Source organism: Physeter macrocephalus, chromosome 11 (assembly GCF_002837175.3).
Source record: "Physeter macrocephalus isolate SW-GA chromosome 11, ASM283717v5, whole genome shotgun sequence".
NCBI classification, from domain to species: Eukaryota; Metazoa; Chordata; class Mammalia; order Artiodactyla; family Physeteridae; genus Physeter; species Physeter macrocephalus.
Window position 1 is genome coordinate 10356820 of NC_041224.1, and position 12250 is coordinate 10369069.

General features: G+C 41.3%; 1 protein-coding gene across 1 annotated transcript in view; it reads left to right on the top strand.

The window, feature by feature from the left end:
• CUBN (cubilin) overlaps nucleotides 1-12250 on the top strand; it is a 272915-nt gene that overhangs the window by 174216 nt on the left and 86449 nt on the right. Inside the window, exons 40-43 of the mRNA XM_007118498.4 lie at nucleotides 1645-1842; nucleotides 4922-5068; nucleotides 7576-7766; nucleotides 7928-8111. Of these exons, the coding sequence (XP_007118560.2) occupies nucleotides 1645-1842; nucleotides 4922-5068; nucleotides 7576-7766; nucleotides 7928-8111 (720 nt within the window). The remainder of the gene's footprint in view (nucleotides 1-1644; nucleotides 1843-4921; nucleotides 5069-7575; nucleotides 7767-7927; nucleotides 8112-12250) is intronic.

Consider the following 12250-nt stretch of genomic DNA (forward strand, 5'->3'; position numbering starts at 1 on the left):
GAAATGAAATGACCCTAGCATGTCTTTACTGCTAGACAGTAGGTAGTGAAGACAGCTACATATGTAAATATAAAGGCAGTATAAATGTATTTTCATCTGCAGCTCTTTTCTTCTGCTATCTGATTTAAAGACAGCTGCATAAGGCAATAATAATAAACTATGCTGATGGTCTTATAATGTTTAAATATATAATTTTATGACAATAATAGCATAAAAGATGGGGGTGGGCAGGAATGGAGTTATATTATAGCCAAGTTTTGTATACTCTTAAAATTAAGTTAATATTCATCCAAACTACATTGTCTTAACTTAAGATGTTAATTGTAATCCTCTGAATAACCACACAGAGAAAACTCGGAAATATACAGTTAAATAAAGAACAAATGAATTAAAGTGGTGTAATAGAAAATATGTATTTAACACTAGGACGGCTATAATAATCAGTAAGACAGATAATAACAATTATTGACAAAGATATGGAGAATCTGGGACCCTTGTACATTGCTAGTGGAAATGTAAAATCCTATAGCCACTTTGGAAAACAGTTTAGCAGTTCCTCAAAAATTGAAACACAGGGTTACCATACAATCCAGCAATTCCACTCCTAGTTATATACCTAAGAAAATCGAAAACATATGTCCACACAAAAATTTATACACGAATGTTCATAGAAACATTATTCATAAATAGTGAAAAAGAGGAAAGAACCCAAATGTCAAACAGCTGATGAATGGAAAAACTAAACGTGGTATATCCGTATAGTGGAATACTATTCTGCCTTAAAATGAAAGAAGTATTGATACATATGCTAGAATACAGATGAACCTTAGAATATTATGCTAAGCGAATGAAGCCAGTCACAAAAGGCCACATCTAGTATGATTATATTTATATAAAATGTCTTAAATAGGCAAATCCATAGAGACAGAAAGTTGGCTAGTGGTTCCCATAGACTTGTGGAGTAGAGAACAGAGAATCAGTGGTAAAGAGTATCCAGTTTCTTTCAGGGTGGTGAAAATATATGTTCTAAAATTAGGTAGCAGTGATGATTGCAGAACTTTGTGAATATACTAAAAACCACTGAACTATTTAAAGGGTAAATTACTATTTAAAAGGGTAAATTTTATGGTGAGTGAAAAATAACTCAACAAAACTGTTATTTAAAAAGCAAAAAAAAACCAACAAAATAAAGGCTGTTGTTATTATAAGCTCACAGACTTTTTTGAATGCTTCATTTCACCAAATTGAAATTTTTTTCAAAATTGACTAATATAAATTACATGATGAATAGCTATGCTAAAAAAAGGTGAACGCTAAAGCACACTGGAAACGTGAACAAAGTTCTACCTTGGTAACGATAATAATAGGGTCTTCCATATGGACTTACTTCATGCTTGACAAATAATAGGCACTCATTAATAATTGGGTTAAGTGGTAAAACTATGGTGAAAAAAGTGTGGTTTTTTTTCAAAAAGTTTTGGAAATCACAGCTGTCTGAATCAGTGGATTTAATAAAATACGCATAAATTTCTTTGAGAAAATTGTTTTAATTGTTTTTTTCAGTATAGAACTGTGGCTTTCAAGTGAAATGCTACCTTCTTTTCTGCCAGAGGTGTTTCAACGATGTTGCTTTTCATTCTGCAGGTGCTTGTGGTGGGTTCCTGCAGACAGGAGATGCTCCCGTCTTTCTTTACTCCCCAGGCTGGCCTGAAAGCTACAGTAATGGCGCTGACTGTATGTGGCTTATCCAGGCTCCTGATTCTACCGTGGAACTCAACATCCTTTCCCTGGACATTGAATCTCATAGTACATGCAGCTATGATAAACTTGTGATAAGAGACGGTGAGAAACGTTTAAAAAACAAAAAACTACCAAGTTTCAACCCTGACACACATTTAGTTACATTCAATTATAATCATACTTGTTTACTGCTTCCATCCATTTGCATGGAAATGCGCAGGTATTATGGTCAGTGAAAGCATGAGATACTAGAATTGGCCACCGTTTCTGCAGAACATAAGGAAAGCATTAAATTGCCTGGAGCAAAAGAATCCACACACTATGTTAGGGAGAGCATTACATTCCCAAGAGGAAACACTCCCTGTGGTTTAAGTAGGAAATTAGAATCTGAGTTTCCAGGTTGTGCTGCTTTCTTGTTGAAAGGCTATGGAAATAAATCTTGATATTTTATACCTATGGCTTTAAGATCCAAGCGTGAACAGTATTTAAAATTGCAGTGTATTCAAGCTTCTATTGTGTACTGAATTTCTGGGTAGAATGGGTAGAATGAAGGGCTAATATTTTTTCATCTTTTCCTCTGTACCCAGGTGTGGTATTGCTCTGCGATGGTGAGGGATATAAATAATGCTTCAATGCAAGGTGCACAGAATTGTGCGTCACGATTTGCATGGAACAGAGGAGACTAGGGAGGCCATATCCTTTAGTCAGTGTCTCTTACAGTGAGGTCCCCAGATCGGCAGCATCAGCGTTACCTGGGAACTTGTCAGAAATGCAAATTCTATGCCCCATCCCAGACCAACTAAACTAGAAACTTGGATGGGTCCTAGATGTGTCTCCAGTTAAGGTTAAGATCAGGGTGAGGAGAGTAAGGCAGGATTGGACAAAGTACAGAGTCAGATCCTGTCTTTATTTAACATTTTAATATTTTGTTCATTTTACATTAAATTTCAATTTTTGAAATGTTGTACTAAAATATTTTTATCTTGATTTCTGAGGTCTCTGGCACCTCCTTAAGTTTTGCCCCCGATGTGAGGTGCTCCCCTCGCCTGACCCGGGTCCCTGCCTCCCGGTGGTAGAGTCTCTGAAGCTGGGGACCCACTGCCCTGCATGACACATATTGCAACCCCAGTGCCTGCCTAGACAGCAGGTGACATCTAGTAAGGTGTTAAACCGGAGGACAGACTCAAAGGGGCAGCTACTAGGAGTGCAGGCTCGGTGTTATGGATCTTATTTTCCAAGAGATATGAGAAGCATAGAGTTTTCTATGAACTTCTCAGTTTGTTAAATTTTGGCGATTAATGAAAAATGCTTCAGAGCTTTTTTTTAATTTTTTTTTTTGGACCAAAGCATGTGTTGGATTCTGGCCCACTGGTGGCTAATGTGCATTTTCATGTCCCCCTTATCCCCTTAACCCTAGACCCCCACTAAGTATAGTGAGAAAAATCAAATGGCAGAGGTGCTTTACTTTCCTTCTGTAGGAGCTGGGCAGTGAAGTGAAGACTCAAGTCAGTCATACAAACGTGGTCAGATGGTAAACCATAACTTTCCCCCTTTTTCCTATCAACCATCTGCTATCAGCACATTGTCCAGAAGAACTATCATCTTTCCTCTTTTTTTTCTTTCTTTAGGAAAGAAACGAAAATCAGTAGACCCAACTCAGTCTCACTGAGAGATAAAATATACACATGTGAAATAAGTAACAACATATAATAAGCTTCAAAGCTTTGTGATGTAGTTAATTAGAGAATAAGTCAACAGATTTGGGGTGAAATGTGTAGCAAAATAACATAATGAAGATAAGAATGCAAAAGGAGTCACAGATAAATTTTTGAATGATAAAAAATGCAGACGTTTCCAGAGGTCAGAACCCCTGTAAAGAATGCCTTTCCAAGCATCGTGTATTTATAGCTGTGCTACTACATTTGATAACTTGTTTTCTAAACTAGTTAATAATGAGTAAGTTTTAGGTCGTGGTCAAGGTCAAAAAAGAATCATTTTGCTAGTTGAGTGAAAGGGCAAATTTCCTCAGGTCTCATATTCTATTTTTGTCTTTTTTTAAGTTTCAAATTAATTAATTCTCTGCCTTAGGGAAAAAAACAACATATTTCCCCAGCCAAGGAATCTAAGTCCTTGCTCCATTCAGGCTTTGACTGAGACAGTTGTTCTGATCAAAATTTATAATCAAGAGAAAAGCCAAAGGAAAAAGGGCCTTGGGGGTTACCCAGCTCTCACTGATGTCTCTGGAGGTACACATTTTGCTGACACTATCTTTTTTCATCCTCCACACATGGAGAGAAGTGTGTTCTTCTAATGGCAAAACAAACAATGAACAACAAAATAATGAAAAGAAAAAAGAAAACCCCTCTGAAGGTGAAGGCAGACTTCTGGGCAAATGACCTTATAACATTAGCATCGGATCTGGGGCTGAAGAATCAAATTTTTTTTTTTTTTTTTTTAAATACTTGACCTTCAGCAGTCAGAATAGTTTAGATCAGTATCTACTGCACGTATCAGCGCTGGTCCTCAGTTACTTCCCAATCTCACGTCCTCTCATTTTGAGTTTTCGTTCCAGGAAGAACTGTCAGCCAGTTTTTGGAAAGGCAGTGGGAACTGGCAAAGAAGTTGTTATTAAAAAGGTTAAAGAAAAAGACAGGCGGCACCGTTACAAACTGGAGCCACAATGATGTAACCCCTGGAATGTCCCCTATTTGGTAACCCTGCTGCCTCCTAGGAATGGCGATGTTTTGAGAATAATGCGTGAGGCACTTCGGCTGGGTTGCAATGATGGTGGAGGATATACTCTTTTTAAAAAACTCTGTATGGGAGTTTAGTTGATTTACAGTGTTGTGTTAGTTTCAGGTATGCAGCAAAGTGCATCAGTTATACGTACGCCTGTATCCACTCTTTTTTAGATTCTTTCCCCATATAGGTCATTACAGAGTGTTGAGCAGAGTTCCCTGTGCTCTACAGTAGGTCCTTATTAGTTATCTGTTTTATACAGAGTAGTGTGTATATGTCCAGCCCCCTCTCCCAGTTTATCCCTCCCCAGCCCCCTTCCTCCCTGGTAACCATAAGTTTGTTTTCTACATCTGTGACTCTATTTCTGTTTTGTAAATAAGTTGTGGAGGAGACTCTTAAGACATCGTATTTTCACACTGACATTTCCTTTCTTTGGTCGTAGGAGACAACAGCATGGCCCAGGAGCTAGCAGTTCTCTGTGGCCGAGAGATCCCTGGACCCATCCGGTCTACTGGAGAGTACATGGTGATCCAGTTCACCTCGGACTTCAGTGTAACCAGGGCGGGCTTTAATGCATCGTTTCACAAGAGTAATATGTTCTTATAGTTCGAATTCATTCCATCTCATCTACCTCTTGCTCTCTCCCTAATACACTCTGCTCATTTTTCAATGCCAGGACACAGGTTCTATGTCAGAGCACACAGGTCTCTGCCCAGCCTCTGGGGGTTATCCTGATGTCAGGTATTAAGTCTTAATCAAAAAAAAAAAAAAAAAAAAAAGAAAAGAAAAAGAAAGAAACTGGCCACATTTGTGAATGATTCCCCATCTTCAGTTCTCTGGGCAGGGCATCCTCCCTCCACGGTAGGCACAAGAGTAAGATGTTTAAAACAAAATTTCAGCCTAGCTGATGGCTGGAACCGGAAGACAGTTCATCTCCATAACACATCAAAGGAGCAGTAAGTCAGAGTTATGTTCAACCTAAGAAATAACCAGTCAAAGTAACGTAGGAGATATCGTCATAAATCCCTTGGTTGAAACGATTCATTGAAAGGTTGGCAGGAAGGGTTCGTTGCTCTTGAAATACGAATTTGGTGAGTCTGACAATGTGCAGCCTACGTGGCAGGCTGTCGTGTGGGCTATGATCGAGACTTTCAAAACTCGACGAAATGTGAAGTCCAAACAGCCATTTCCAACCCACACTGGATTAACGTGAAAAAGTAGCCCACGGAATGTGAAATTTCTAAAGACCCTCATATTTTTAACTGAAAAACCTAATTTTAAAGTAGATGATCAATCTCGACATTAAAAATGAATGTGTTCTCCAGTATTACGTGTGCCTTTTATAGAGTAGGGACCAACTGAAGATAAACGATCGTCCTCACAGGCACGGGGGGCCAGCTGCAGAGCGGTTTAAGGAATGGGCTTGGGAATTCGACAGACCTAAGGTAAATTTCCACCTCTGCGTTTTCCCTAGCCGTGTGAGCTCCTGCCCTCGCTCACCGATGCTCCGGTCGGTCCCTGACAGCTGGCAAATAAGCTCCATCCGCTGTCCTCCCAGCTCGAACCTCTCACCCTCTCTCACGTGGCTCGTGGACAGGCGCGTGACAGCTCGCGCTGTATAAGTTAACATGTGGGAAACGAACTCTTGCCCCCCACCGTTTCTTACCTCCCCCAGCCCCAGACTTGCTCATTCCACATTCTTCTCAGTTTTAGGAAGCGGAAAGTACATTCTTCTAGCTAGAGAAGCCAGGAAGCTTGCATCACCGTTGATTCTTCTTTTCTGGCTCCATCAACCCCATTTGTCAACAAACCACAATGGTCCCACCCTCGCAATATATCCAGAGTCCAGCCACTTCTCCCCATTTCTACTGCTACCATCCTAGTCCAGGCATCTGTCAACCCTCCTTGGACTCAAGAAGTCACCCCCGTACTGGACCTCTTGCTTCTGCTTTTCCCTGCCCTTCCCTTGGAGTTTAAGTATTGCAGACAGAGTGAGTCTTTAAAATTTAAGTCAGATCATGCCATTCTGACGCTCAGGATGCTTCAATGTGTTCCTCTTCTTACTCAGAATAAGCCCTTGCAGTGTCCTGCACGACCCAGCGGGCTCACCGTTTAGATCTCTCATTTGGCCTCATCCACTCTGACTTCTGTGATGCGCCACTACCACAGCAGCCTTCACCCCAGCTGTTCCCTGGCCTGCAATGCTCTTCTCTCAAACACTCTTATGTCTTGATTCCCTGTCTCTCTTTTTCTTTTTTAAATTTATTTTACTGAAGTCTAGTTGATTTACAATATTGTGTTAATTTCTGCTGTACAGCAAAGTGACTCAGTTATACGTAGACATACATTCTTTTCCATATCCTTTTCCATGATGGTTTATCACAGGATATTGAATAGAGTTCCCAGTGTTATACAGAAGGACCTTGCTGTTTATCTGTTTTATATTTAGTAGTTTGTATCTGCTAACCCCAAGCTCCAAATTTATCCCTACCCGCCCCCCTTTCCCCTTTGGTAACCATAGGTTTGTTCTCCTTGTGAGTCTGTTTCTCTTTCATAGGCAGGTTCATTTGTGATGTATTTGAGATTCCACATGAACATGATAACAAATGACATTTGTCTTCCTCTGTCTGACTTACTTCACTTAGGATGTGATCCCCCATTTCAGTCAGGTCTCTGCTCGGATATGACTGCAGTAACGTGGCCTTCTCTAACTGCCCCAGGCAGTATAGTTCATTTTCCCTCTCCCCGTTCATCTTTCTTTGTAGAACTTATCACCACCTCACATATTAATTATGTAGGTGTTTGTTGTACGTCCGACTCCTCTACAAAACAAGCTTCATGAAAGTTAAGGGATTTGTCTCTACTGCTTACTTCTACGTCCCTATCTTAGGAACGAAAGCAAAATGAGTACCGAGGATCGTGTGCTCCGTCCAAGCTTGTTGCGCTAATTGTTTCCAACATGTTTTGGTCCCGAGTGAGTTTCAAACCACATTTCTATTGCCTGTACTTTGAAAATTCTCAAGACAAACAGAAAAAGCATCAAAGTCCAGTTGTGAGTGTTATTTAAATGTGTTGTCTTTGTTTCTTCCTGGGAAGGTTGTGGTGGATACTTGCACGCAGACAGGGGGATTATCACATCACCCGGGTATGCAGAGACCTACGCCCCCAACCTCAACTGCTCTTGGCATGTCCAGGTTCAGAGTGGTCTGACCATCGCTGTCCACTTTGAACAGCCCTTCCAGATTCCAAACAGAGACTCGTCTTGCAACCAGGGCGATTACTTGGTGGTAGGTCTTGTTTGCTGCTTTTTCTAACTACTTTCTCTACGTACTTTATTCAGAAAACAAAACGATGATGTTTCTCCTCCTGGGCTATAAACTGATAGAACTTGTATACCTCATCTTTATCAGTATGAAGGAAATGGTGCAATTTTAATTTGTCTTTCCAGCTAAAAAATGGACCTGATATCTCTTCTCCACCCTTGGGACCCCATGGAGGAAATGGGCATTTTTGTGGCAGTCGCCCTTCGTCCACTCTGTTCACCTCAGATAATCAAATGTTTGTTCAGTTCATTTCTGATAATAGTAATGAAGGACGAGGATTTAAAATCACATATGAGGCAAAGAGTTTAGGTAAGCATTTTCACTGAGAATAATGTCTGTACTTTTCTTGCAGTTGCCTGGCCTTTTTTGTTTAAATAGATTTGAGAAAAAAATATGTAAAGTTTTTTTCTGAACTAACAAGAATAATGTTAATAAGAGTAGCTACCTCTTATCGAGCACTTACTTTATGCTTTTGATACATTTGATATCTCATCACGACTATGTTTTCTTCATTGTGCCCATTCTTCAGATAAGTAAGATGAGGCTTAGATTGTTCCAAGGCCTTAGATTGTTCCATATCAAGAGAATGAACAAAGTGAACTTCTCCATGAGTATAAATTGAGCTGATCTTAATGATCCCCTGAAATTCCCTAGACTTTTCCATTATAAAATGTCTAATTATAAGTTACATACAGTTATAGAAACGTTATAAGAATGATAATTACATTGTTTTGTAATCATCTGTATGCTTCTTTTTAAATGAACATATAATCCTCTGATTCTATTATTACCCATTTAATTATATATTACAGTAATGATCTTTACTTAATTACCTTGTCTTTATTATACTTGATTGTAATTATATTTAATTCTACTGTAATGATTTGATTTTTGTGACCTTTATTTTTAGATAATGTTTAATTGCATAAATAAGTAAACAAGCATAGCTTCAAAAAAGGGAAGGAGTGGTGTCTGTAAAGAGTAAGTCTTTGTCCCCTTAAAATGAGATAATTTGGATTTCAGGATAACCCTATGACCTCAATCTCCGATTCCTGGACATATTTCGAAATCTGTATTAATCTAAGTGAGCCATATGTTTTATCGCACATTCTCCAAAATATGAGAATTTAAAATGTCAGCAGAATTTCTTCATTTGAAGAGAGGAGAGGAAGTAAGTCTCCACCAACTGACACAGAAAATCATCTAATACCTCGTGTAGATTCCATGACTGCAGGGAATGTCCTTTCACCACTTCCCAGACCACATAGCTCTGGTGCTTAGAAGGAGCCTTTACCAGCACAGCTTTGTGACCCCAGTACCGCTGCCTTCTAGGCAGCGAGTTTCTCATCCTTCCCCATCTCCGTTCTGAGCTTTGCTGCTGAGTTGTGAATGGGCAGGGTTTCACCTGGTCCTGAGCCTCTAGAGAGCCTTATAGATTTGCAAACACTGTAACTCTTTCATTGCTTTTTCGACCCTCTGTTCATGCAAGAATGGCCATTACCTTCTCCCGATCTTTCTGCCTCAATATTAGACTTGAAAGTCTTTCGATTTCAAAACCTGTTGCGATATGATCACTCTTGTTTCTCTCAGCTTTCTGATTCAACCATTTCCTATAACTACAGTCAGTTCTACTTCCCCATCTATCTTTGCAGCACGCCAACTTCTTTGCCACTTCAGTTTCTCAGCTTTTAACACATGATACTCAGTGAACAGCTTGTGGCATCAAATTAGCCTTGTTCTACACCATCGTTCTCCAAGGACCTTCCTTCAGTTTGGTTGATTGAGATTTCTGTGTCCCTGTGTTCGATGCTCTTATTTTCACCGGATTGACTGACATTCTAATTAATTAAGTGAACATTTACAAAGTGCTTCACACTGTGCCAACTACCAAGTCTGTTGAGTTCGGTGCAGAGGGGGAGACATACAAGCAAAGGCACAGGTAGGACACGGTACGATGAGGCTAGAAGGAGGGAGCTCTCGGGAGCTATGGGTGGGAGAAGGCTCCCAGAGGCAGGAAACTGACAGAGACTTGCCAGTCAGTGAAGAAAGGAGGTGACAACATATCAAGTCTCAGTGGCTGTGCAATAACAAGGCATTTCCGTGAATTTGAAAGAATTCACGACAGCTGGAGAAGAGAGTCAAAAGGAGCTACACATCGTGGTGGTGAAGCGGGCAGGAATCATGACGCTGAGGGCGGCAGCAAAAGGAGCTAAGATGTTACCTGGAAGGCGGGGGGGCCCTTGCGAGGTTTTAATCCAAAGCGCGAATGGCACCATCAGATTAGAAACACCCGTGTGGCAGTGGCACTGAAAACACGTGGAGGGGGAGAGACTAAGGTGGAGAGAGCAGGTGGAAGAGTAATTCAGGGAGGAGTTATTAGGTCCTGCACTAAGGCAATGGCAATAAGCATGCAGAAGACAAGGAATATTGAGAGAGATTATAAGTACGGAACTGAGTGGATTTGGATGTGGGACAGGAGGGAAGGAGTGGGAGGTGCCATAGATGACCCCTAGGTTTCTGGCTGGGTGGATCCATTTATCCCACAAACATTTATTAAGAACTTGCCATGTGACAGACACTGTACTCGGTGCCGGGGATATAGGAATAAACGAATAAAATCCATGTCCTCATGGAGCTTAATTTCAGTGTTAAAATGCAGATAATAAAGAAGAGATGTAGCGTGTCATATGGCAACAAGTATTGAGGAGAAAACGAGGCGGTCAGTAAGGAGGACTGCACTCGTATACGGGCTTCTGGGCGGCGGGTAGAGAATAAGGCCCGTCTGGGACAGGTTCGGTTTGAAACCTCTGAGTGGCGTCCACTCGGGGTGTCCAGCAGACACCTGCACTGGCCCAGGAGCCTGGAGGTCAGAACAGGGATCGGGCTGAATCTAGGAATACGGGAACTGTTAGAAGACTGGTTGCAGTTGAAGTCACGAGGGTGGATGACCTCAGCCAGGACATTATTTGTACTGAGAAGATGAAGGGCCTGCAGGGGCTTCCTGGGGGCCTCCAGCAATGCCAGGAAAGGCCTGGAGAGAGGCCCCCAGGGACCCGAGGAGGAGTGGCGGGAGGGCTGAAAGGAGGAGGAGAAGAGCTAATGTCCAGGAAGCTCAGGGGCAAAACAATGTAGAGAAGGAAGGTGTGGTCAACACGTTAAGTGCTGCGGATACAGAATAATGATTTCAAACATCTTTGGGTAAAGTGACTGTGGGGTGATGGGGACCAGGCAAAGAGCGCTTTCAGGGGGTTAACAAGTGAAGGGGGAATGAGGAGGTAAAGAAAGTGGCTGTAAGTTACTTGAGCTTGTGATGTGTGGAAAGGTCAAAGTATCACGGAGGAGAGAGGGGGGAGGGAAAGGAGAGAGAGAGAGGATGAGATTAAAAGCACAGGATAAATGGAGGGATTAAATAGAGCAGGGTCCCCAAGGAGACAGAATGGATTGGGAGACCAACCCCGAGATACACGAAGGCAGCGTACAGGGAAAAATAAAGGAGGGTAGAGATGTAGATGAATTTTTAAGGATGGTAACAAATAAGGGGTAAGAAATTGAGGGAGTTCTCATCTGACTTCTCCTTTCTCAAAGAGGACTCAGAGTAGCGTGCTGAGATGAGAGAGGGAATGGAGAGGACGAAGGGTTTGGGGAGTCGAGTTGGTTTTAGACAGCTGTTGTCATCTATACGATGGAACGGGAGGATGGCTTAGCAGTGTTGAGAGCGGAGAACATGCACTTGTTGTGGCATCACTTTCCATGAATGATTTGAATGGAACACAACCACCGAACTGGGGTTTTGCAAGGAGCATCTGAAGGAAAGACCAGGAGCAAGGGAGTTAAAGGCAGTCAGAGGAGCTCAAAGTCTAGGGTTTCAGAGATGAAGGAGTTCTAGGGAATGTCGCAATTCAGGATGTGCCCATAAGTGGATGAATGATGTTGGAAACAAATGTCAATAGAATTTAGCAGGTTCAGTATCTGTGAGGCTAAGTTATTGAACAGGTTAACTTCGTTGGCATTGTAAGTACCCAGATTGTTCTTACTTGGTTTGTTTGCTGAGATTGCCAAAAAAAAAAAAAAATGTTTATTGATAAAAGGAAAGTATTTTTACTCAACACTTTGGGCTTTTAAAAAAAGTATTAAAAGCTCATTATCTTCTCGAAAAAACTGGCTCATAAAATTTCTTATGCCATTCATCTCTTGCTCTTCAAATGCACCTAAATCCCAAAGAAACGTAAGGAGTGAATGTCCACAGAGTTGTACGAATGTATATCTGCTTAGTCTTTTAAACCACAGTCTATTGACCTGAATGGTCAGGGGGCAGTTAAAGCGCGGGTGCCTTTACATGCTCATCGAAGTGGCGGGTATGTCGTTATGCTTCCATGATGTGCTACTGCGTGCACCGTGCGCCATAATCTTTTGGTTGGCTTTAGGAAGGAGTGAAATTTCCAATGAGA